At 37.5% G+C, this 27,354-nt stretch overlaps 1 protein-coding gene across 8 annotated transcripts in view; it reads left to right on the forward strand.

The window, feature by feature from the left end:
• Positions 1-27,354, forward strand: part of ARHGEF10 (Rho guanine nucleotide exchange factor 10) — a 111,798-nt gene that overhangs the window by 70,580 nt on the left and 13,864 nt on the right. For all 8 annotated transcript variants that reach the window (XM_042881135.1, XM_042881173.1, XM_042881191.1 and 5 more), the window contains 8 exons: positions 799-914; positions 2,549-2,676; positions 3,167-3,267; positions 4,479-4,600; positions 7,260-7,346; positions 8,566-8,789; positions 9,913-10,070; positions 22,385-22,527. In XM_042881135.1, the coding sequence (XP_042737069.1) occupies positions 799-914; positions 2,549-2,676; positions 3,167-3,267; positions 4,479-4,600; positions 7,260-7,346; positions 8,566-8,789; positions 9,913-10,070; positions 22,385-22,527 (1,079 nt within the window). The remainder of the gene's footprint in view (positions 1-798; positions 915-2,548; positions 2,677-3,166; positions 3,268-4,478; positions 4,601-7,259; positions 7,347-8,565; positions 8,790-9,912; positions 10,071-22,384; positions 22,528-27,354) is intronic.

Below are 27,354 nucleotides of genomic sequence, written 5' to 3' on the forward strand. Positions count from 1 at the left end.
ATACTTGGTGCTATCCTCACTGCAAATCCTTTTTCCACTTGTCTGATTGCAGTAAAATTTCATGTGGTTCAATGAAGTTATAGGTTTGTGAGTTAGGTTTATGGATAGAGTTAGGATGTAGCTATAAGGTCCTGAATTACTTTGCTAAAACAAATTTGGAGTTTTAAACCACCTTAGTATAGGCTACAGATAGTTTTTTTGGCTATGTCACGTAATGAGAAGCAACCCTCTTGAAGGATGTGCACATTGTCATGTAACAGCAAGCCCGCTGGTTGGTGTTAAGCAAAAATTCAATTATCTACAGATTTGAGGCTCGGTGAAACTTTGCTGTTTGTCATAGTTTTAGTGCATTCCTAGTAAAGCTACAGATGATGCTGTCCTTCATAATAGATGAACAAACTGAAAAAGGCAATATAAGGTGAACTACAAGGAAATGAGAATGGTAACACCTGTATATGCAAAGCTAGTATGCAATAACATATACTGCTACCGCTTCCCATGATGCATTTCATAAGTATCTGTCTATAGGAGCACCGAAAGCACCTGGAGCAGGGAAGTGAGATGGCTATGGTATACATATAAATAAAACACTGATTTTCGGATGATCCTATCTGCATATTGATGCGTTAGTTGTTTTTATGATCTAGAAAGAGCAAAGCCTATTTTCATAAACCTAATTTTCATAGTGTTAAGAAGTAGCGATATATGTTAATAACATTATGTTTGTCATGCTTTCCTCCTTTAACTGAGAATTACATCTTTTTATTATATATAACATTATGTTCTTGTTCATTTTAGACAAGCTGTATATGGGACCAGGGCAACTATACCATGATCTGCAGAACCTTTTACATGATTTGAATGTAGTTGGTCAAATTAGTCAATTAATAGGCAGCCTTAAAGGAAATTATCAGGTAATAAACAAAGCTGGATTTATTTTTAAAATGTATTCTTGTTGTAAAATAGCCCAGTTGTTTTTCCCTAGGGTCAATGTAAGATGTTCTCTCTGTAAAGAAATCATTTTTATCTCCAGTAATTCAATTGCTTTTAAATGTTTCATGCTGTAAGTAGATTACAGCTGTCTTTTAATCTTGTTTTGCTTCGTTGTTTTTAAGTGTAGGTGGAAACAAGAGTCTACATTTCCTCAGTAGCTGATAAGCTTATATGGAAACAGAATTGTTTTGGTCTTTTGAAATTAGATTCCTATAGTTAGACGAGGTAGTAGGAGGATGGTTGCTTGGAGGAAGCTCTTAATGCTCATATGAGCTTATAATTCTAGCTTTTGGGGAGAAATTGTACTTAAATGCAAATCACAAAAATGTTAATAGATGTTGTGATGAATTTTGAAAGCAATTTGCTTTGGTTTTGTTCACATTCCTTTCATTTAGCCTTTGTTCTAGCAAATAGATATAGAACATTAACACTGAATTTTGGAATGAATTCTCCATTCTCCACATTCATAAGACTTAAAAATATATCAATAATATATTTTTAATTGCTTTCTTCTTTGCCTCTTGTTTTATATGTTTTATGTATGCTTGAGTACATTTTAAAATTCCTACCTGCCATCACAGACTGTAAGTAAATGTTTGAGTATATGAAAGCTGAGTTTCTCTTGGAATATCCTGACTTCAGAGGCAAGGACATTAAGTAGAACATAAAAATTGATGAAAATATGTACTGTGAAGGACATTTATGGAAGCAGTCTGTTAGGACAAAAATTTCATGAGAATGTGGAGGTGAATTTCAGCTGTATTATTGGAATGAGGTGTGCAACAGATACCAAAGGACTTTCATCCACTAAAATGATAGAATCAAAATATACAAAACCTTTCCACTTTTGCTACCAGTCAGTGCCAACTACATTTAAAAAACATAACGTTTAATCAATGTTTCCAGACAGAGCTGCTTAAAATAATTCAAATAATTTAGATGAGGAATGAGGTCAGTTTCTTTATTTTAAAAAAATACTTTAATTTTCATAAAATTTTAACAATTGGTAATTCATGTGCTCTTGCATGTGAATAACTTGTTATGTTTAGGTTACAGAGAATGAGTGTTTCAGCATCCTACTTAAGCGGGCTGCAACTATACAGAGCTTCCACGATGGCTACGTAAACATTTTTGCCTCAAAGATTTGAACAAAAACATCGGCAGTGTGATTTACAGAGGTTTCCTTGAGATTTTCTTTAGAAAGAGAATTTATAGATTCTTGGTAGCTGTTCACTGCAATGAAGTAAAAGGATTGTACGAGCAATTGATGCAAATCTGCATTTCATAGTTTGACAAATCCTTGGGAGTGTTATGTATGTATCATCAAAATCTGAACAGTGTGCAAGTAAATCATCAGCTAATATGTGTTAACAATCTTTACAGACATTTTTAAAGCATGTTTACAAATCTGTCTAAATTATCCATGATTAAAAAATGAGAACTAAATGAGAGCCAGGTACTGGGAACTCTTTGTACGTAAAGATCACCTTTAGCTCATTGGAAATAGGTTGGTAGATGAATATTGATCCTTAGCATTCTTTTTTCAATTTTTCAGAACTTAAACCAATCGGTAGCACATGACTGGACCTCGGGTTTACAAAAATTGATCTTGAAAAAAGAAGATGAAATCAGAGCAGCAGATCGCTGTAGAATTCAGCTGCAGCTTCCAGGAAAACAGGACAAGTCAGTAGTAATTCTTGATTGTGAAACTTTCTAAATGGCTGTGTGTGTTAGAGATGTACCAGGGAATCTTTAGGTCTTCCTGCTCTCTTGTCTGTACAGTTAGCCTCTAAATTGCACTGTCGTGCTGAAGCTTTTGCAACTTCCATGTTTCAGAACAGCAGTGTAGTTTTTCTCCTGTTCCTCAACATTTGGTTGCTGATGCAAGATAAGAGAGGAACTGTGGTGATGGCACTTGACAAGGAATAGCTGCTATTATATTGATTTGTCAAGGAGGATTATTCTTGTCATACCTTTTCATGTAAAGCATGAGAAGAAGGACGTGTTGTCGTTGCCCATCTGAGCTATGTCCTTTAAGATAAAGGAAGATGGTTGGATTTTTGTCTTGCTTGACTTTTCTAGCCCTGTCTGAATCTCATACTTAGTACATTTAGAATGGCCTCTTTTTGTGTAATTGTTTTTCAATTATTTTATTTAATTTTTTGTCTTGCAGGTCTGGGCGGCCTACTTTCTTTACAGCTGTATTCAATACATTTACCCCTGCTATCAAACAGTCTTGGATCAACAATTTGCAAATGGCTAAACTAGCCCTTGGTAATTCTTGGTTTCTTACATTTCCTATCAAGTTACAATACAATATATAAGATGTGCAGTGTAATACTTTTTTCATACAAAATGATTTTTTTTTACAAAGCTCTATCTGCAGATCTTGAAATTGCAATGCAGTAGATAATAATGATTGACTTACAAAGTAATGATGATCTGTATGATCTATGATAATAATTTTTATTTGATATATCTAAATCAAAATGAATTAAGTTACACTACATGTCTGACTGATGAGGAATTTACTCCATTGTGTACATATCTTTTCAGATATTACAATCTTTTCAGCCATATGCCTTTGAGGTTCAAATTTTTCAGTTTTAGCTCAAGAAATTTTAGCTAGGAAATGATAGTAAAGCTGTTGGTTCATTTGTTTTTAGCTTCCTGAGCATGAAATAAACATTCATGACATTTTGATGAAATATTTCTTTAGTTGGATATATGAAATAAGTTTTTCTCTTTGGGACCAGAGTCAGTTTTTTTAGTATAAGCTTTCAGTTTTCACTAGAGAAATTATCACTAACAAGTCTGATCTAAGTGGGAGCAGCAAGGAATGTGCTGTCCTATGATGTTATTAATTTCCTGTGTTTCCTCAGAGTGCCTAAGTTTCAAAAGTTACCTGGGATGTTGAATGCTTAAGTTGAAACATTGAGGATATGCAAAGTAGAAAGCAGCTTTTGTCAGCACTTTTTCAAAATATGTTATTTTTATGGCATCTCACAATAGGCAGATAAAACAGCAAAAAAGGAAAGAAAACTGGGCATCATCAGTGCTGGAAGTGGATCGTTGTAAGGATGATAAATAGCAGATTGTAGTGGTGCTACTTTGCTGGCAGAAAAATGGTCATATTTGCAGATGATAGATTTGGTAGGTCTGAGGAAACGTTTGGTATCCTTTAAGGATTCAAAAGAGGAAGAGGAAGGGTACCTTTACTCTTTTAATAAGCTACTGACAAGATCATTAACATTTTGCTAGTATTAAGTGTTGCTTTTTTGGCATTAACAGTAGTTACATAATCTACTATATTGAATTTCTGCTCATAGTTTTATTGTTTATTCCAACAAAAGTATATATGACATGAGAAGAGCCTGATTATTACTAGCCAATTGTAAGATAATTATTTTCTATTTCTGTAGAGAGATGTAAGAAGTTATTCAATGAAAGTGCTGTGGGATGTTTGTTTGTTCTTTCCGTTACAGCGGAGGATAACCTGTTAGGTTGGTTCTGTGTGGAAGATGATGGGAATCAAATCAAAAAGGAGAAACATCCTCTCCTTGTTAGACACATGCCAGTGATGATGGCGAAGCAGCAGGAGTTTAAGGTGAATAGAACGATTATACGAAATTACAGTTTGTTTTCTTTCGTGACGTCACTACTAAGGAAAACTGTAATGTAAATACATCTGTTAGTTCTCACCTATTAGTTCTCTTAAGTTACTGCTAATGTGTACTTTGGTATAAGACCAGCAGCGATAGAAAGTCCAAGAGGGTTGCAGGAACACAGTATTTGAGCCCTCAAACAACAAAGTATGTAGATTTATATGTCATTCATATCTTACTAGACACTTGGATTTGTGTTTATTGAATATTTTCTGTGTCACAGTTGGATAAATAACCAAACAATTATTTTAAAGGGAATTTTAAATACTCGCATTTCCGTAGAGCCTGTGTATTTGTAAGTTCTGTAGGTCTGTGCCAAGTGCCTTAAAGGCTCAGGTTCATCCCTTGTAATCAAGTTTCAAAAGGGTCTTTTTCTTTTGAAAGGACGGAAAGGTCACGTGTCTGTGGAGTTATGTAATGCTCTTTGCAGGCAGAGTTTGCCTGAGCTCCGAGATGGCTCTGGTAGTTTTACAGATCCAAAGGAGAACACAGAAGCCCAGTTGTCAGTCCTGATGTTCTTGAGGCCTTGGTATTCCTGGATGAAATCACCTAAATATTTCTTCTACTTTTCTGCAGCTTCAGCTGCAGTTTTGATGTAGGGGTAGAGGTTGGGGTGGGAAGAGCCCTTTGCTTGGCTGATCCTGCTAACTCTTAGCATACTGCTCAGACTGCTTGGTAGTACAGGGAGTCAGTAATAGCCATCAGAGCACATTTACATCATTGTGTAAAAGGCTTACTGAAATGGAGAGCTAAACTACTAGGATTTGACTGTGAAAAACATCATCAGTTTTGAGTAAGACATAAAGTGACATAGAGATGTAAGAAACAGCCTGAGAAATACCTAGCCAGCAGGTTAACTTTTTCGTTGGTTAGTGAAGTACTTAGCTGTCACAGCTACTGTAAATCACCACTATGAGTAGACAGCGTCAGTATTTGTTAAATAAGACAGGCTAAGACTGGCAAAGATAGTTCTTTTATTTTTCTGATCTGTCTTTTATCCTTGTTCTGTATTGCTTTGGTGAATGCATACCATTACTACTACTTCTAGTCACTCGGCAATGCCTGCTGACTTCAGGGAGAATTTTGAAATTCTTTGCACTTCTGAAAAACAAACTGGAAATTTAGAACTCTTAAGTTATGACCCCTTGTTTCCTTCAAAAAAATAATAATAAAAAAAAACAACAGTCTCAGTGTAGTGAGATGATGTTGCAAGATTCTGTTGAAGTGTGTAAGTTAATACTAACCAACTTGTTTCCAGAATCACAAGTAATATTATGTCACTGATGTCTGAGACAAACACATGAGTGTGAATTGTAGAGGATGCTGTCTTTTTTAAAATCATAATATTATACCTCATTGAGAACCTTTTTACTCTGTTAAAAATATGTGCAAGTAGTTCGTAATAGAGAAGTGCTTATGTAGCCTTTTTATTAGGGGAAACCAGAGAAAATAGATATAAATAACAAGAAAGGCCTTTTTTAGAGCTTGTATGCTGGTATTTCATTTTCTGAGCAAGGAAAGACTTGCATTGATCTTGAATCTGGCAGAATTCTTGAGGAGTGGGTTGGGTTGATTATTTTTATTTTTATTTTTTCCTTAAATGTCCTGGATGATAAAGTCCTGAGTATAGTTTTTAGTTTACTGACAGTGACACGATAACAAGAAGTGAGAGGGAGTGAAGGTATTTTGAAGCATAGCATTAACATTCAAAATGAGTAGGACACCTGAAGGAGTGGTTTGAAGAAATAAAGAGAGTGATAGTAATTAGGACAGACACACAGTATTCTCTTGCAGAATTAAGTACCTACACAAGTACAGATTGAGGAGATGATTGAGTAGAAAGTCCATAAAAGCAATTTCTAAGATAGCAACAAGGTAAGAATTGGTTAAAAATGTGATATTGTTACAAAGTGCAAATAACCAATGGAATGCATCCAAACAAGGTTCAGAGAAGGTAATCATTATGTAGTGTTTTGCATAGTAAGTATTTAACAGGTCAGCTAAAGAAGGGTGTTTAGTTTACATAGTTCTGCACTTCCAAATATATGGAGTTGGTAGGGAGATGCCAGTTGTAAAACAGCAGTCATAAGCAAGAATTTTAGAAACTAACTTAAAAAGTTTAAAACAAGATTTAGCTAAATAATTAAATGAATTAGTGATCGTGCTCACTGAGCCTAACGAAGAGGAGACTCAAAGGGGGTCATGACATATAGCAGCCTTATATGTGAAAGGACGCTATAGAAGGGAAGGTAATATCTGATTGCTAAGATGAGAAGGTTAGCATTTACACCAGGGATGACTTTAGGTTGGAAAAAGAGTAATGAAATTTGAAGCTCTGTGAAGCCTTTGTACAGATCAGGTGAATAATTTGTAGTCTTTAGCTTTTAATGTCTGTAAGAGTAGACAAGAATGTGCTAGGAATGATACACATGCAGTTGACCCTGCCCACTGGAACTGGATGGGCTAGATTGACTTCTTGGCTTCTTTTCTGTGACGTTGTGATATCCTTAAATGATTTATTTAGTTAATTACAGATTGAATAGGACTGAATCAGGCATATCTTTTTAACCTTAACTGTTGACATTTTTTGTTTGTTTGAAGATTGAATGTGCTGCCTATAACCCTGAACTGTACCTCTCTGGAGAAACGGAGTCAGATTCCTGTTCCATGGAACATGGTTTTCTTTGGGTAAGTTTAGTCTTGCGGAGAACTTTGTCTCTTTCTGGAGATGTTTTTTGTGACAATCAGCAGCATATGGATTTTATTATCATTATTTTTTTTTTTATTTTTATTTAATTATTTAAGATGGACTTCTGTAGAAGATAACTAGTACTGTACTCTATTTATGTATGATTGTTACTGTTGCACAGAATGAAATCAGGTGAGCGCAGTTAGATGTGAGTTATATGCTATTTAAAGCTGTATGTGCTCACACTGTCCTTTTGTCTGTTCCATATTTGAAAAATGTTTTAACTATAAGCATTTTGTTTAAGTGTATACATAGGAAAATAATGTACTAGCACATTATTATGACCTAAAGGTGCTGATATTCTAGCAAAGTGGCATCGCCTATTTTTGTTTTGTTTTTTAAATGCTAAAAATTTCATCAGGTTTTCTTGTTACTGCAAAACTGAGATTTTAAGGGACATCATTTTGGAACCCTTGAAAGTTAAAAGGTAAAGTTAAAAGTAGTTCTTGTCAGTGGTCTTTTTCAGGATGACTTGTGTATTTTCTTTTTGTTAATTGAAAACAGTCATCACAAATACATGTCAATGAAGTCTTTCTACTACTGCATAATTTTCTTTCTTCTTCTTTGCCATGTTTTTTCATTTCATACATGCATAGGGAGTCACTGTATAAACATGTGTTGGTGCTTAGGTGCACAATTTATTGTTCTGCTCTTCCCAGCTTCCTAAAATATTTGTGAACATATTGATGATATTTAGATTTGGATGAAGGAGAAATTGAAGAACATGTATCTGATGGTATTGGTAATCCCCCGTTCTGTTGCAGCAGAGCATTTATGTGTAGACCTGTTACTCTTCAAAGGACAAGCTTCTACTATATTATCAATTTCAAGAGTAGCTGAGATAACTAAGAATGCTGGTTTTTAAAAATAATACATTACACAACTGCTCATTCTAATTGTAATACATTCTGTATGTACATTTCAGAATAGGCCAAAATATTTGTCCTTTATAAAAAAAAAAAAAAAGTTTCTGTGAGTATACAGGGGAATTCTGTGTTCTTATGTAAAGTTTTAAAACATTCTGAGCTGAATTATTTTCTTGTTCATCTTGAGTTGCCCTTTTTAACTTTCCAATATTCCTCTTTGTTAATGCTGCTCCTGCTGGAGACAGTTATCAATCTCTGTCTATTATTTTTATTTTTTCTCTTTCCAATTCAGATTGGCAGTTGTACTAATCAGATGGGCCAGATCGCAATAGTCTCATTTCAAAGCTCTGGCCCTAAGGTTATTGAGTGCTTCAATGTGGAATCGAGGATTCTCTGCATGGTCTACATACCAGAAGAAGAGAAAATAAAGGAGATAAATATGTCTCTCAACTCTGAAAATGTTCCTACAAAAGCTTCTAATGTGCCTACTATTTGCCTTGGCATGGAAGAAGGAAGGTGATTCTCATTTTTAGCATGCTGTGTATGATTTATTCATTGGCTTTATTACTCTATAGCAAAAATTTGAGTTACTTCCTAGAAAATGTTCTTTTCTTTAAAATGACCTCATTTTTATCTAAATCCACCTAAAGAAAAAATATGCTCTGCATGATTTTAAAATATACTGTGTATTATTTAAAATAAAAATAAAACCTTTACTTAATGAAAGAGGCTTAATTCATCATACGTCATGTCTGAACAATATAAATATTATCTTTGCAGTGTTACAGCATAATTGTTAAGTATTGGAAAGTTTTTTAAATGGGAGAAGCGTTAAATGAGGAGCCCATTAACCTCCTACAGCGTGATATTGTGCAGGATTTGTCATGCAAAAAAATACTATTGCTATTTACTGTTGATGTGAATTATTTTGCTTTGGTTGAGCTGATGACCTTACTGAGTCATGGCCCAATTGAAAAAAGCTGTATTTTCTAAATTGTGACTCAGTAAGAGAACAAATCTTGCTTTGACTCATGAGAACTTAACTATGCAACAATATGCAATTTTTGTAGAGGTTTCCAACTGGTATACATGCAGGGAAAAAAAAAATCTGTGTAAGGAAAATGCTGTATTTCTAACAATTTCAAAATCTGGTTGCACTAATTGCCTTTGTGTTTGAGATGCAATTCATTCTAGATTTAATTATTCAGTATTGCTAACATACCCATGGTGACAATCTGTAAGAAGTATCAGAATGTTAAGTGCATTTGATATGTGATAGTGAATGTTTCTTCTCTTTTCCCTAGATCTATGGATAATACTTAATCCTTTTTCTTCTTTCTAACCAATGGGAAGTTTTGGACAGACTTGTAAAAGGAACTTACAGCATGATTCTAACTATGTTTCTTTATTGAATAAATGCTTCTCCTTTTTTTTCCCCTATACTTCCAGTGTCTTTGTTAAGTAACTGCAAATTATCTAGCTAGATATTCTGAAGGGTCAAAATAGTTCTTTTCATATTTGTCTTCCTATGTACCGAAGAAGAATATATTTTTTCCCCAGTATATTATTAGTAAATATTCTGTTGAGAATTTTGCAGACTTATCTTCTTGTTTTTGTTTTTGTTTGTTTGTGTTTGTAGCATTTCTATTTACAAAAGTTGCCAGGGCTCAAAGAAAATTCGTCTTCAACACTTCTTCACTCCTGAAAAATCAACTGTCATGAGCTTGACGTATATGTCACAATACCTGTTTGCTGGCTTGGTAAATGGAAACATTGCAATCTACACAAAAGGAGAAGGTAACGTAGTGATGTGATTCAATAACATCCTGAGGAACTTGCATGTCAGTATATTTTGGCAGAAATAGTTTTCCATGATCATATTTTTCCCACTGTACAAGTTCTGTTGTAAGGTTACTCACAATTACAGGGGAAAAAATGGATTCTGAATTATTTTAGTTTCACGCTTTCATTTCTCATTTTGAAAGATATTAAATAATTTGATACTGTTCTATTTTTTTTATTTGCTACTGCAAAATACATTGTATGAGAACTGATCTGTGCCCCAGTTTAAACCCCTGTCTCACAGGGGTATCACAGAAGACCTGAATTGTATGTGATAACAGACAGTTTACTGTATTTTACATAACGCTATGCTAATTCCACTCTACTGCCTAATAGCTGTGTTTTTGAAATGCAAATTCCCATGGGTAGAGATTTCTGTACATCTCATTTGAAATGATGACTCAATCAATTTTTATTTAACAGATATAAATGTTTCCTATGTCTGCATCTCATGGATTTCATGGAACTCCTTTTACATTGCCAGTTATTTTCTGTCTAGTTAAATAATTGGCTAAAATAATCTAAGTAAAGGAAAATCCCAGATAATGCTTCTGAGCCAGAGCTAGCTTCTTCAGTGCTGGTGTGTGTATTTGTCTGTGCTTTTCCTGATGTCTCAGAACTTTCCCACATACATCCCACATACAGTACTGCATACATCTACAGATCAGATATTGCTCTTTAACATCTTTATTGCTCTTTAACATCTTTATTAATGACATCGATGAGGGAATTGAGTGCACCCTCAGCAAGTTTGCTGACGACACCAAGCTGAGTGGTGCGGTTGATACGGTGGAAGGAAGGGATGCCATTCAGAGGGACCTCGACAGGCTGGACAGCTGGGCTCGGGTGAACCTGATGAGGTTCAACACGGCAAAGTGCAAGGTTTTGCATTTGGGCCGGAAGAACCCCAGGCACCTGTACAGGCTGGGAGGAGCGGTCCTTGAGAGCAGCTCGGCAGAGAAGGACCTGGGGGTCCTGATGGACGAGAGACTTAACATGAGCCAGCAGTGCGCTCTGGCAGCTCGAAAGGCAAATGGGATCCTGGGCTCCATCAGGAGAGGGGTGGCCAGCAGGGACAGGGAGGTGATTGTCCCTCTCTACTCGGCTCTTGTGAGGCCCCATCTGGAGTACTGTGTCCAGGTGTGGAGCCCTCAGTACAAGAAAGACATTGAGATTTTGGAAAGGGTCCAGAGGAGGGCGACTAAGATGATCAGGGGGCTGGAGCACCTCCCCTGTGAGGACAGGCTGAGGGAGTTGGGCTTGTTCAGCCTGGAGAAGAGAAGGCTGCGGGGTGACCTCATTGCAGCCTATCAATACCTGAAGGGAACCTACACCCAGGAGGGGAGTAAACTCTTCAAAAGGGCTGATAACAGCAGGACTAGGGGAAATGGTTTTAAGTTGAAGGAGGGAAGATTTAGGTTGGATGTTAGGGGGAAGTTCTTTACTAGGAGAGTGGTTAGGCCCTGGAACGGGCTGCCCAGGGAGGTTGTGGATGCCCCGTCCTTGGACGTGTTTAAGGCCAGGTTGGACGGGGTCCTGGGCAACCTGATCTGAATGTGTATGTTTGGTGGCCCTGCTAGGCAGGGGGGTTGGAACTACATGATCCTTGGGGTCCCTTCCAACCCGGGTGATTCTGTGATCTGTGATTCTGTGATTCTGTGATTCTGTGATCAGCTCAAAAGCAGTTTTTGCTTTTGGTTTTGCTCAGTCTGAAACACAAGTTTCTAGGTAGCTCTAAGCAAAGTGCTTGCACAGAGACACCCCGCAAAGTACAAAGCTGGCACTACTGTCCACTGAGTCTGTGCCAGCCTCCAACTGAAAGACAGATTTGGGGTCCAGAATCTGTAGAAGAAACAATATATCATTTGTCTTACCTACTGTCATGAACACTGACCTTGGGAAAGGGTATGGGTTTTTTTTTCTGTTTTTTTTTTTTTTTTTTTTTTTTTTTTTTTTTTTTTTTTTTTTTTTTCCCCAAGCTACAAAGAACCTGAAAGATGGGTTGAGAAAGAGATTTTCCTTTACCAGTTGCCATCTTCAATACAGTGGGTTTCCTATTGAGCTGTCTGAAATCAGACATAACATTTTAGACCATTACATTTTTTTCCCACTAAATAGCAAATCTCTCCTTGTTTTGGAGACAGAGAAGAAGACCTTGATCCCACTCTCACAGCATCATTTTTGATGTTTCATTTTCTGTGTGTAACTGTCTGGGGTAGAAAGTTGAACTGCCATCTTCTCTGAAAGGGATGAGTGCAATTGCTGTCACTCAACTTTGTCTGAAAAGGGCCACTTGAAAAACATGAGCAGCATCCTTAGTAGCATAGATAAGAAAGGATGCATAGGCTTGCGTTTCTGCAGAGGCAGTTAAGAATGGAGCAGAGCTGTTAATCAGACAGGATTGTATTATAAACTGGGGGTTATATTGTATTCACGAGGGTCATAATGTTCTCTTCCTCTAAGGCACCATTCTGTGCAGCTGAATATTCTAGGAATTCGTCATATTCTGTTTCAGGATAGCTGAAGCTCTGAGATGAGAAACACGTGTGGTTTTTTTTGTTGTTGTTTTTCTGATTCATCATGTAGTGTTTTCCTTTGCAGTTTGGTCTGTGTTTGTTGTATTTCAGTCTTCCAGGCCTCATGAAGTAGTGCAAATCAGCTGCCTCCCATATTAGCATTCGTATTCCTTATGGCTTGCTGTGGTCACATGATTCTTCAGCCCTAAAGGAATGTTTTTATGTGCACTGACCTATTTTACCAAACAAAGGAGTCTGAGTAGTGAAATGGGATGGACAGAGAATGCAGCCTAATAGGAGCTTTGTGCAATTCATCAGTGTTGTCGTCTTTTCTACAAAGAGGGTTACATTGCAACCATGTATGAACCAACTTGTTTCCTGGCCTGTCAGTGTAAGGGAGATTAAGGAAATATCTAAAAGTGAAAGTGAAATACAGGACATCCTGATATGAAGACTACATAGAGAAGGACAAATGCTGTGTGATGCACAGGTAAATTAGTTTTGCAGCCTATTGTGATACTCTGAATAAAAAGGAGGAAGTAATCTTCCAGGATAAAAATCCACCTGCCAGTTTCTATTAGTATTGTAATCCATGTTTCTTCCTAAATAGATAAAACGTGTAGGGATCTGTTCATTTGCTGAAATTCAGTGCTCATGTGTACAAAGATCTACGACTTCTGTTATACGGTGCTCAGTAAGCAAATTATTCTACTTGCTCATGGCTTTTTTAGATGGCTTATTACATGTAAGCTTCCAGCTTATTTAAAAATAGCAAGTATTCTCTTTTGAGTTTCTTCACAACTTCACAACACAGAGCTTCTTCCAGTTGATATCACCCAGAGTGCTCTCTGGCTATAGAAAAGCCTTGTCTTGAAGTAATTTAAAGCAGATAGTAAAAAACACGTATGGTAAACTGAGGAACACCTGCTGTGTTAGGGGAAAAGATGAAGGTTCACCCTGTGACTTCTTCCGTTATGGACACCAGTCATGTTTTCTCAGGCAACTCTGTATCGCTGTGTTTGTACTTACGAGTTAAAAAGGATTTGAACCTGAATGTATTCAAACAAATTAGGAGGCAGAGTTAATGGGAACTGATACCTTAAAATCCACTCAGTTCCTAAATTGAGCTAACGTAGATGATCAGTGAAAATATCATGGGAAATAGAATGTAGATTCAACAAACTCAGATCAACTAGTACATTGATCCTAGAAATAGGAGCCTTAATAACTATCCCAGTAATCTGTAATCTTTTATGAGTGAGAAAAGTAATGCAACAGGGAGGAACCAGAAAACTGCTAGTGCATTAAATGTTTATGTAAGAACAGTGGTGATGTGGGCTGTAAAGTTTATTTGACACTTCACATTTGAGAACCTGTTTATAGGGCTAGCAACTGTGTGACTATCATTCCAAAATATTGTGTATCCAATATTTGCTTCGGGACAAATTATTAGGAATATGTCCAGGAAAAACACTTCTAAATGAGGTTAAGGAGAAAGTACACTGTATTCTCTCTGTTTAGGGGAAAAAAAAAAAAAGAAAAAAAAAAAGAAAAAAAAAAGTAACAAAAACCTCTTTGTGATGATTGCAGACAGCCCAGCAGATGTGTTTTCTGAGTGACATAATAGCAAAAAAGGTCAGCACATGTTTGACTTCCATTCACAGAAGTGTCTTAGGAAAAGGAAATCACAGTCTTTATGAAATGTACATATATTGTTCCTGGTGTACTGTTGTCAGTTCCTGGTACTTCCTTTCTTTGTGACAGTGATATACATTTCCTTCCCATAACATTCCTATAATAAATATGAAGAGAAACAGTAAAAAGAAATAAAAACTCAGAATGATTATGATAAAGACTATAACATATTACTCATAAAAATACTGGTAACATATTAATCATTTCAGCAAAAATTCATTAAGATGAGAGAGCAGATGCAACAGGAAGGCTTGCTGCTTTAACTACGGTGCCTAATTTCTAGACACATAATTGCAGTCTGTAGCTTCTCACTTGCATATGCTACAACTTACAGCAAGTCCTTGTGTGCTCAACCCAAAAAATGTAATTCACAGCACTTGGCGTGCTCAGGGATACTTCTTCTCTGCTCAGCACTGATGAAATCATACTTGGAATACTGTGTCTAGTTCTGGAACCTCATTGAAAGACAGATATGGAACTGTAGGAAGGAGTCCAGTAAAGTGCATGGAGATGATGAGAGTTGAGAATCTTCAGTCTGGAGAACAGAAGGTTCAGAGAGGATGTTATCAATTTATATAAATACCTAAAGGAAATGTGGAAAGAGAATGCAGCCAGGCTCCTTTCAGTAATGCCCAGGGACAGGACAAGAAGCAAGAGGCAATTGAGTGCCTGAATATCAGTAAACTCCCTTGTGTGTGATAGAGTACTGGTATGGGTTGCCCAGGGAGGCTGTGGAGTCTCTTCCCTGGAGATCTTCTGAAGCCACCTGGGCATTCTCCTCTGGGTGTCCCTGCTTGATCAGGGCTTGGACTAGACATGCTCCAACCTCATTCTCTGAGTAATTCCAAAGCCAAAGAGGAATTGAAACGTGATGTTTCTTAATGTCATCCTTCTTCTAGGTGCTGCTGAGCTAGAGAAGTGACACTCTCCACTTGTGATTCACAGTGCAGAGTTTGCATCTATAATCAGTTTCTTAAGCTTAGGGTGAATCTTGTTTCTTTTTGTATTAAAAAAAAAAGATAGGAGTAAGAAGATGTGTAGTCTCTCATGTAGTATCCTAGTGGCTAAGGCACTAGATCCCCAACTGAAGAAATCTCTTTTATATGAAATGATTATTTAATGCATAAACTTCTGCTTTGTTGCCCTCTCACCCGGTCTTTTAATATGTTCTTTGAAAAGCTGCTCAGCTTTGACATGAAGAAGTGACTGGGAGCATTGCCAATTCCATTTCGAGTAGCCCTCACCCAGGTAACTGGAGGTCTCCTCAGGAAGTCAGAAGATGCTTGATTGGAGTCGTCTTTTGCCATAGAGAGAACTGAGTTCACATATCCTTAAGAGGAAGCGTCTTATATATTTTAATGAAAGCAGTGTTTGGCCAGTAGATTTTTCAGACCTTGTTCCTTTATGTATATGCTGCTAGGCTCTGGCCCTGAGGTTTAAGAAATGAATGAAAGCTCAGCATTAAGAATTAAAATTGAATTTAAATGCACTATGAGAACAAAAACTGAGGTAGTTCTGGCTATGCGTGAGGCAGAATTTTACATTCTTCAGCTAGAATTTACTGGTAACAAACGAAGGCAGCTCTGAAGATATTTGAGAGGATTAAGAGCAAGGAAAAGGAACAAAATTAAAAGGAAGTGTCAAACATTTAAGAGACATCAGATCATTTCATTAGCAAGATGGATGTCTTCTGAAATTGAAGAATGTACATGTACTTTGACAAATGCAAGAGAGGATGAATATGTGGAAAGATATCAGACTTCAAGGCTTGGTGGGTCTGTGCACTGTTGTGACGTATCTGGAGAGTGCAGTTCTGGCATGTGATGATCAACACCTGAGGTAGAATTGATGTTCTGGTATTGCTATGAGAAGTAAGAAATTGTAGTAAGCTGTTAAAGGAAAGCAGTAATACCAAAAAAAGAAACTAATGCTGTTGTCGTGACTACGTTATTGTTGTAAGCATCATTTCCTAATACTTGATATCAGAAATATGTTGATGTTGTTTGTCTTGTTTACATATCTCATGCTGGGGCTTCCAGTGCCACTCCTGTCTGTTGTTATAGGTAGGGTGCTGTCAGCTACATAGCACGAAGAATTTATTACATGTCTAGGAAAAATCAACTGCTTCACGTGTGGTGCAGGACTTTCCTATTTACACCTTGTTTACAAGAGTAAACCTGGATCCTTCAGCTTATTGCCATGCAATAAGAAATGTTCTAAACTTCTTTTTAGTTCTGTAGCTACCGTCATACTCCTCAATAGTGCTGGTTTATGTACCATGTGATGGAAAAAATGTTTGTGCTTCACTGCACAAATTAACCAACAACCGCTGTTCCCAGGGCTGTGTTGGCAGCTCTGTTGAAATCATCAGTAGTGCTGCTAAACAAGAGAGGAAGTTACCAACAAAAGAAGTGTATATAGTTCAGCTCTACTGAAGGCATAAAAGAAGGGAAAGCTGCTACAAACTTTGAAAAGGCTTTCTGAGGAGGTAAATTGTATTTTATCAGGTAATCTTGTGAAGACTTGAAAGCACCAACAAATTACAAAAGTATTGCATAATTTTAGAGATACGTTATGAGCATAAGATATCTTAAATTGAGGCAGTTGAGCAGCCCGATATGGGCAATGCAGGGTACTATTCAGTGCTGGGATGTAAAGTATGTCACAATGGAAAAGAGTAATTTTCAGAGGATATTATAAACAATGACATAACATATATTGGTGTGTAGGTACAGAGGTGCTTAAAATTGTCCTCATGTTTTAAATATTCATACAGGATGTAAATATCAGAAATTATAACGTGTTTTTAATGGAGGCTCTTGTATTTGATTTCTGTATTTGATCCTGTACTCTGTTTGTGGACACCTCTCATTCTTGCAAACATCTGTGCCTGCAGTCTATGCTGATAACTGTTCTGTTACAGTAATGTTTATAAAGACTGCCACAGACTGTCATATTACTTGGATTAGCTCTTCATCCGTAATAATAGATTCCTGCTTTGATGTGATCAGTTTAATATCTGAGTCCACTAAAATCTCACAAACACAGTTATCCTTATGTATAGTTAATACTTTCACAGGCTTTTCTTATGGAGTAGAAGGAAACCTTTTCCCTGTTTCTTCCCATTTCCACAGTTGTCAGGCCTTGATCTTCTATTTGCTCAGGGTGCAACTGATTTTTCTGCATGCAGACAAGCCTCTGGAGATAGGATGTATGTACTGCATATTGTCTCTCTACAGTATCTGTATACTTGTAGGTAAAAAAGAGTTTGTAGTTTTTCAGTACACTGGAGAAAGAGGAAATCCAGAAAATCTACTCAAGATTAAAGAGAACAGAAACAAGGTATCAGTAGAGAAGAATTTTAAGCCCCATTTCTGTGGACGCTGTCACAGGCATTCTACTGCCAGGTTTCTGTGAGCAGCAATGTGTACACCTCCATTACTTATTTTTCTTTTGATCAGTTCCTGCTTTTCACAAAACAGTTTAGAAAACTCTACAGTAAGTTACACTAAGCTTCTTGGTCTGCCTTTGTCCTGTTGTGTGCTTTAATTTTTTGCTGATAAAAGTTTTATTTCAGCTACTCTTTCTTGCTTTTTTTTCTTTTTCTTTTTTTTTTTTTTAATTTTCCTTACAAGGAAATCAATATATGACTTGAGTGACTGACCAAATATTTATAACTTCAAATGAAAGCTTTTCATATCTTTTGCAAGGGCTGCACCCAGTTTTAAGTAGATAAGTAGTGCCAATTAAGTTGTTGCACTGTGTGTGAACCTGCAGCTGTTTACATAAACATGAAATCTGTGCAGGCAGGTATTGAATAGGGTCTTGTGAGGTCTGGAGGGAGAAGCAGAGTGTGTGATTCTGACAGTCTTGAAACAATTTGTGAACTAGATTCAGACTTGTTAAGTAATTTTGGCTATGGAGGGGAAAAAAAAAATCTTGATCAGCAAAATAAAGTCCTGACCTTGCTTTTAGCTGAGAGCTTGTGGTTACAGCATTCTCAGAAGCGTGTTGGATTACCAGACTTAATCCCTTGCCTTGCTTGAGAAGATTAGTACTCATGCTTCCAGTTCTCAAGAGATTTCCATTTTCCTGGCCACCACAAAATAAAGAGAGGGAAGCACTGCTTGATTTTTCCTTCTGGTATTATCCCTGCTCTGTATGATTAATTAAGCATTAATTGTGGCAGAGACAAGAACACAGCTCATTTAAATACTGCCCTCATTACCAGACTAGAGAGTCTTCTCCGTGCCCTCTTTTTCCCTCATCTGTCTCAGATGCTGTCTGATCAGGAGGACAGCAATGGCTACAGAAAGAAATAAAAGTACAACAGCATGTCCTTAACACATGGTGAGGGTTTGTAGATAACATGATACTGAGATCCAGATTTTTCCCAGCATGATATCAAGTGGGATTGCCTTTCCTTTGCATAAAGTCATGGTAACAGAAAAGACTTCCAGTCTCTATCTCAATTTTTTTCCTTTTTTTTTTCCACTCTGTAATCTTAAGACTAACTGGGTTGGTTAAAGTGTTGTACTGAAGATGTGTTTGTGAGAGGTGAGTTTTGATATATATTTGTCAAATCAAAATTCTAAATATTGGTATTCAACAGTGACATCTGAACTCCATCTTCTTACCTTGTAGAAAATTGTTTTAGCAATTTTCTTTCAAAATTGACATCCACCTGGCACTGATACTGATTATCCTTTTCATTCAGACTGCTACGAATGCTAGATAATAATTTTTAAAAAGACTAGATCAAAATTAATGAAGTAGATTAACATTTAGCTGAGGAGTTGCACAGAATTTGAGGGCATTAAGACACACAATCAAAAAGTGCCTTAGGTGAATGAAATGAAATTTAAAGTTGAAGTCTTAGAGTCAGGTTGAGATCTTGAAAATCCCAGCTCGCTTGTTCCTTGAGAATCAACTATGAATTAGGTACAGATTAATGATTGAATGCGTTTGAGAGCTATTGAGTTCAATCAACAGTTTTCTCTGTAATGTGGTGTTGAGTGTGGAAAGTGTAACTACAGGAGAAAAAGATAACTTCTTCCTCAGCGTGCTTGTTCTCTGTTCAAATTCAGTCTTTATCCTTCAGAAGAGACAATATGAATATATGGGAATTATGCTGGTTTCATCCCTTAAAAAGGAAATCTGGGGGTGCTACGTACTAGGTGCTGCAGTGGTCTCTTTACTGTGTATAACTTAGGCAGTGAAAACCAGGATAAACATGCATGTGCAGCTTTATTCTTGGAAGGCTTTGCACTTGACAGCATTCTCAGGGTGTGGGCAGCTTGCAGTTAACAATTTAATTTCAGAGTAATGTGATTTCTATCAAACGCAAACTTTTCCAGAAGTTACTTTATTACTAATGGTAAACATGGGTTGTGAAGGTTGAGTGACTGACATTGCTGGGAGAGCTTGCAGGGTAATGATTGGAGACATGCTTCTCTCTTGCCAACTGAAATCGTGAAAATGATTTTGACAGTCTGAAACTGAATGCCATTTTTCACAAAGATGCTTTGAGAACTCAGTCACATCCTGAGAATGACTCGGCAAAGACTGTATAACGCAGACGGCAGAAGCAATCACAAGTATTCCAAAGCAGAGACATCATTATTGCTGTTACCACTGCTATTGTGAAGCAGTAATGTAAGTAATGTAATGTAAGCAACATTTCTTCAGTTTATGTAGATTAAAGGGCTTTCAAGTGAGGAATTGGGACCATTTAGTCTCAACATAAAATCAGATGGAACAGATTTTGATACTAAACAAAGGACAGAAGGTAGGATTTGAGATGCTCAGTGAGTTCATGCTACAGAAATCACAGAATCACAGAATTGTAGGGGTTGGAAGGGACCTCCAGAGATCATCGAGTCCAACCCCCCTGCCAAAGCAGGTTCCCCACAGCAGGTCGCACAGGTAGGCATCCAGGCGAGACTTGAACATCTCCAGAGAAGGAGACTCCACCACCTCCCTGGGCAGCCTGTTCCAGTGCTCCGTCACCTCACTGTAAAGAAGTTCTTGCGCATGTTTGTGCGGAACTTCCTATGCTGCAGTTTCCGGCCGTTTCCCCTTGTCCTGTCTCCACTCACCACTCTGCCCCCCACACCTTAGATATTTATAGACCTGGATCAGGTCCCCTCTCAGTCTTCTTTTCTCAAGACTGAACAGACCCATTTCACTCAGCCTTTCCTCATAGGAGAGATGCTCCAGGCCCTTCACCATCTTTGTGGCCCTCCGCTGGACTCTTTCCAAGAGATCCCTGTCTTTTTTGTACTGGAGCCCAGAACTGGACGCAGTACTCCAGATGAGGCCTTACCAGGGCAGAGTAGAGGGGGAGGATCACCTCCCTCGACCTGCTGGCCACGCTCTTTTTGATGCACCCCAGAATGCCATTGGCTCTCTTGGCCCCAAGGGCACACTGCTGGCTCATGGCCAACCTGTTGTCCACCAGGACACCCAGGTCCCTCTATGCTGAGCTTCTCTCCAGCAGGTCACCCCCCAACCTGTGCCGGTGCATGCAATTATTCCTCCCCAGAATAAACTCATGAAAGTATTAAAATGATTATTCAGTTTTGTATATAAAAAATTATATATGTAAGATTTGTGTCCCTGGCTGTTAAACTTGGAGAGAATAATCTGCTCATCCTAGTTGAAAAGAGATGGCAAATGAAAGTGACTAGAGAGGTATGTGGTGGCATGCAGCTTTTTTAGAAGGTCTCAATAACTGATTATGCAGTGTGCGTGTGCATGGTGTAATTTGGACCTGTTCAATGCACAGAAATTTTCTGTGGACAGAAAATACCATGGATTATCACTGGGGGGATGTTGAAGTTTAACTCAGCAGAGGCTGCTAAACACCAGTGACCGTTCGTTCACCCCCCTTGCACGTAATATGATGGGGAGAAAATGGAAAAGTTCAAGAACCGATGGGTGGAGAGGACAAGGACAAAGAAAAGGAAGAAGAAAAAAAAAAAAAAAAAGAATAAGCAGAAGCAGTTTCTCACTACCTACTGACTAATGCATAACTGAACTAGTCCCTGAGCAGTAGCACCCCTCATCTTGGCCAGCTCCCCCAGTTTTATTGTTCAGCGTCTCACCATATGTTATGGAATATTCCTTAGACTCATATGGGTCAGCTGTCCAAGTTCTGTCCCATCCCAGCTCCCTGTGCACCTTCAGTCCCCTCACTGTGGGCAGCACCAGAAGCTGAAACATCATCAGCTCTGTTGCAGCACTGCTCTACAACAACTGAAACATCTCTGCGTTGTCAACGTTATTCCCATCCTAAATCCAAAACGTGGCACCACGCCAGCCACTGTGAAGAAAATCAACTGCATTCCAGCCAAAACCAGGACAGGGGAATAATAGAAACTAAGTAAAAATATGGCAGAGCACTCAGTTGTAATTAAAACGACAACTACCAAAACAAATAAACAAGCCCCTTCCCCCCTCGTTTTATGAAGCATCTACTAGCAGAAAGTCCCTTACATCAGTTTGCAGAGTTAGAGAGTTATTGGAGCTCATTAGAACCTACTGTAAAGAACTGGCTGGCTACTTTTCACATGAAATGTGATTCTGACCAGTTGAAAGTTGATTTATTGTGAAATAGTTTTCTTGTGAGCCCCTGAGCTGTAGAATACTGCCTTCTGAGAGTACTGCTTTCTGGAGAATAGTGGCTTTCTGACCGCATTTTCTTTGGGAAGAAAAACAATTACATGAGAACAGCAATGTGGACTTACTTGTTTACTAGTTAATCCTGATAAAAATGGTTCAGTTAAGAAATAGATAAGCATTTTTTCCCCTTTATTGTTGTATTACCTTTACAAGCTATCCATAAAAGCTAAAATTAAACAGATGTAAATCAGAGTGCAGCTTGAAGTGGCCATTCATGAAGATCTGAATGGTAGGCTCTGTGATATCACTACGGCCGTTCTTTGTGCAGCTGCATTTCTAGGTGCTTCTTGATCAGTGCTTTCAGAAGTTTTTTTAAACATGGATTGCAATTTTATTTATTGTGTTACAGTCTTTCTTATTCTTTTTTTCTTAAAGATGGAACATGGAACACGGAACCTCAGAAGACAGTTAAACTGGGGGTTCTGCCTGTTAGAAGTCTGCTTGTGATGGAAGATACCATTTGGGCTGCATGTGGTGGACAAATTTTTATAATCAGCATAGTGACTCATTTTATAGAGGTAATGTGTTTAAAATTAATAATTATTCACATACTACACTATGCTGCAAGGTAAAAGTGATAAAATCTAGACATTAAAATCTCTTCTTAGAGGCTTCATGATTTAGGAAGGCTTTCATGAACTGTGGTTTCAGTTCTGTTAAATCCCAGTCTCTGCAGTCTGAAACTTTACTGGAATGTTCTCTGCTGTTGTCTGATTACATGCAGATTTGCTTCTGTTTCCCTGCCATGTTTCCATAAAGTACTTGTAGGATATTTGGGGGGTTTGCTTAAAAATTAGATTTGAATAGAGGGAAGGGCAGCAAAGAAACAAGATGTAGGAATTACCTGTTAACTACAGAAAACTTAAATTGAAAGAGACTGTCTCTGCATAGTGAAATGTGACTTCTAATTTCTAATATAATTTGTATCAGTTTTGGTTCTCAGTGGCCTACAGAAATGTTCTTCATGTAGAAGAGCAGAAAAATGTTAAGGATTCCGACTCTGCTTACAACCATGTTTTCCAAAAAGTGTAAGACCTCAATTTCCATTAAAACTGCAGTATAACATCAACAGAACATCTTAGTGGCCTAAAGTTTATTTTACAAAATATGAGGAATTAACACCTCTCCTTCAATCTGTGATAGAATTACAGTGAGTGCCACGATGTTTACAGCCACAAAATTCTTTCAAACGGGAATCTGCGTGAGATCACGGCCTCCTTCATTGTGTGCTTTGTTTTGTTTCATTGATGATCATGTTTTCTCCCACCAATTGTCTGTTTAGTACAATTGATTCTGTGAGTCACTGTCATGGGTTTGAAGGGAAATAGTGAATGTTCTAATTTCTTCTTGTTTTTTTTTTTTTGTTTTGTTTTGTTTTTTGTTTTTTGTATCTGAGCTTTCTGGATTACTTGCTTCATCTAAGTAAATGTTTGAACCTTATGTTTTCTTCCTTTGTATTTTCTCCAATGCTTATATTGTTTCTAGCTTGGGTATTACAATAAGGGAAAGATTTTGAGCGGGATTTGGATAGGTACTTGTGATGGATTTCCAGCTACCTTAACTGGGGGTTAACTGGGAGTGGATTAGCCTCTTGGACACTTAGAATTACTGTCCTAAACAGTTCTGTGATGGTTCCTTTAACCAGGCTGGATGTGGCTCTTGGCAGCCTGGTCTAGTGGTTGGCAACCTTCCACATAGCAGGGGGATTGAAACTAGATGATCACTGTGGTCCTTTTCAGCCCAGGCCATTCTGTGATTCTATGACTCTCATTGATTCCTACTGAAAAATACATAGCAACAGTAGTAGAGCACAATCAGATCATTCCTGAATTTGGCTATATAAGGCCAAATCACTGTAAATAAGTTTGGTAGTTCTCAACTAATTCAATAATAAAATTCTTCATAGATGTTTTTGGATAAAGTTTGGATTATGCTATGCAGTTTTGGCACAGCAGAACAAAAGCAGGAGACAGACTTTGAGGACTAAAGAATATATAAAGCTTAATGAAATAGTGAATTATAGTAGAGAAATAGTGAATTATAGTAGAGAAAGCAGAAGTTCAGAGAGGTAAAATAAATATTCTGTCACTCTCTCTCAGACCTAGTAATTTCATTTTTCAGATCGTAGGAGGTTTCTTTCCATTTCCAAAGTGCTTTTTAAACCAATCCACCCATTGTTTATAGAGATCAGATGCACTTACTTTTATAGCTATATATAGTTATATTTGAAATAGTGCAAAAATGGTTTGTCTGAGTTGAATAATGCTTTTCATAACATAGTTTTAATTAAGAATGTGATTAATTTTTCCATGATGGGCTGACATTCATGCTTATTTCAGACAAATAGCTATGCTATAACATATGGTCTTCCTCATAGACCTGCAAATAAGTGATAAATTTCTGTTGCCTCTTTACTGATTCTAAGATACAGGTACCAATCTTGTTTTCATCATCTCACCAGACTAAACAGCTCACTAACCTAAAGGTCTGGAGAACGAGTCTTCTGAGGACTGGCTGAGGGAACTGGGATTGTTTAGTCTGAAGAAAACTCAGGGAGACCTCATCGATCTCAACAAACTCTCTGAAAAGAGATTTGGTGAGCTGGGGGTCAGCCTCTTCTCCCACATAACTAGTGAGAGGGCTAGAAGGAATGGCCTCAAGTTGTGCCAGTGGAGGTTCAGGTTGGATATTAGGAAAAATTTCTTCCTGAGAAGAGTGGTCAGACACTGGGGCAGGCTGTTCAGGGAGGTGGTTGAGTCACTGTCCCTAGAGCCAGTTCAAGAAGTGCGTAGGTGTTGTATTAGGGGACATGGTTTATGAGGCAGTGTTGGTGGTAGGTGGATGTTTGGACTGGATGGTGTTGGTGGTCTTATGCAACCTTGGTGATTCTGTGACTCCATGAAATTTAGACTCTGCTTCAAAGGTGCATATTTTACTGTCATGAGAACCAAAATATATTTGAGATACGTCTTTCTTACCATGCAGAGTGTAAGTTTTCCTGTTGGGAGATAAATAGCAGCAAATAAATGTTTATTCTCCCTCTGTCCTCTCCTGTTAACAGGTAAGTAATTTTAACACTTAGTAGTAAAGATTTGGTTTCATAATTTCTGCATATTAATCATCTCTTCAACTCTTAGTCTTTCCTTTATGCAACTCTTTTTTTTTTGTTTGTTTTGTTTTGTTTTGTTTTGTTTTGTTTTTTCTTGGTCTTGGATAAAACAATTCACAGAATCACAGAATGGCCAGGGTTGGAAGGGACCTCAAGGATCATGAATCTCCAACCCCCCTGCCACATGCAGGGCCACCAACCTCCCCATTTAATACCAGACCAGGCTGCCCAGGGCCCCATCCAATCTGGCCTTGAACACCTCCAGGGATGGGGCATCCACAACCTCTCTGGGCAGCCTGTTCCAGCACCTCACCACTCTCTCTATAAAGAACTTCCCCCTGATATCCAACCTAAATCTTCCCTCCTTCAACTTAAAAGTCATTTCCCCTTGTCCTACTGTTATCTACTCTTTCAAAGAGTTGATTCCCCTCCTGTTTGTAGGCTCCTTTAGGTACTGAAAGGCTGCAATGAGGTCACCCTCATTTCTGGAAACAGTTTTGTCATCAATGCCTCAAGCCCCTTGGGATGGGACATGTGTGAAATGCAACAACTGTTGTTAAATATTAATTGCATTTTCTGATACTCTTTCTAAGAAGAAGAAACTTGTCCTTAGTCTTGATCCTAGATCTGTGAGCTTTCGAGTATTAACCTTGATCCTGGAGTATTCTCTGTGCTTGTAGACCCTTAGGCTCTGCAAAGGCAGGCTGTGCTTGTTTAAAAACAACTGTGAAAAGAGCCAGAGAATTTAGTAAAGTCACCAATTGAATGTTATTACATCTTGTTTTGGTTTGTCTTGTTTTTAAATAATTGGCTAACCATACATGAGCAATTCTTGTTTTAATAATGGATGTAGAATAAGCTGAAATGTTCAGCTGGATAAACCGAACAAGTGAAAATCCTATACCTGAGTGTATTTTGCCCAAGTATTGCACTTTTTTAAAAGTAGTGAGTAATTTGTTTTACCTTGTGAGTGATGATGCTCATTATGCATCTCTCATTAAGCTTGAAAAACTGCAGTTGAGTTCTTGGCACAGCTGTTTGGTATGAGTGGGCAACCCTTCAAAAGAAAGATTTCAGCAATGCCACACGCTGTTGAAACAATAGTTAGTTATGTGTAACTCTACTGCAAGACAGACTCGCTGTGGCATCCAGAAAGTGTTCTGCCTCTGTGATGTTGCCATAGAATTAGAACAAGACTGTCTGAGAAAAACAAAAACAAACAAGAAAAAGGATCTGAATAGAAGGCAGAAAGGAATGAAGTTATGAAGAGTAAAATGGAATGAAGCTCAATTCCTTTATTTAAAAAGAGAATAAGCCATTTTTGTCCTTTAATAATTGTATTTCATGAGAAGAAAAAAATCTTGGAAAAAAAATTGTGTTTCACATAAATGTGTAATTGAAACAGATGTCAAAGCCTCGATACAAAAACATAAGCAATTGCAAAAGAATGTTCAGGTTTGGGTATGTTCCTGTTCCATCTTTGAAAGTGAAGAATAGTTCTTTTTGTAGGCTTTTTGTGGTGCTGACAGTATTACAGTTTTTCTTGAAACATTTCAACAAGCAGCTGTACCAACTGCAGGATAGACAAAGTGGGAGTATAACAAGTTAGCTGGCAAAAATGGAATGTGACAAAAATGCCTGTGGAAGTTGTTTACAGTTGCACTCACACAATTGTTGTCTGTGGTCAGAAAACCAGAGAAAATTAATTTTTTATGATCAGCTTCATTTTTCTCTTACTCCAAACAGTGTGGATTGCTAGCAGGATTCACTTCAGTGGCCTGAGAAGTTTTTATAACTGAACGTTAAAAGAAAAATGTAAACAATTTTTTGAAGTAATTTCCCTTATTTGTAAGAAGCCAATTTTGTGGTGGAAAGTAGTAGTTTATGAATTATTATCCGTTGTGAATTTGCTTTTCATACTTTATTACTTAAGGACCTCTAAGTAAGGTATCAGAAGTTATATTTTGTGAAAGCTTTGAGTTCTATTCTTATTTATGATCTTCATCTATTCATTGAATTTAGTTGAAGAAATTGAACTGCATAACGCAAATATGCTCAAAATATACTTGTGTTAGGCTAAGAGCTTATCCTTAGAATTGTGTTATTTAAACTGGGATGCAAAGTAACTAAAATGTAGCTCTTAATTCTAATGCATAGAAAATCTAAGAGTGCTTTTACAGTGAGGGATGAGGTACTCTTGCATTTTATCTATGAATATAGTTAAGAGTATATAATA

Source organism: Lagopus leucura, unplaced genomic scaffold, assembly GCF_019238085.1.
Source record: "Lagopus leucura isolate 7727_CA_CO unplaced genomic scaffold, USGS_WTPT01 Super-Scaffold_73, whole genome shotgun sequence".
Taxonomy (NCBI): Eukaryota; Metazoa; Chordata; class Aves; order Galliformes; family Phasianidae; genus Lagopus; species Lagopus leucura.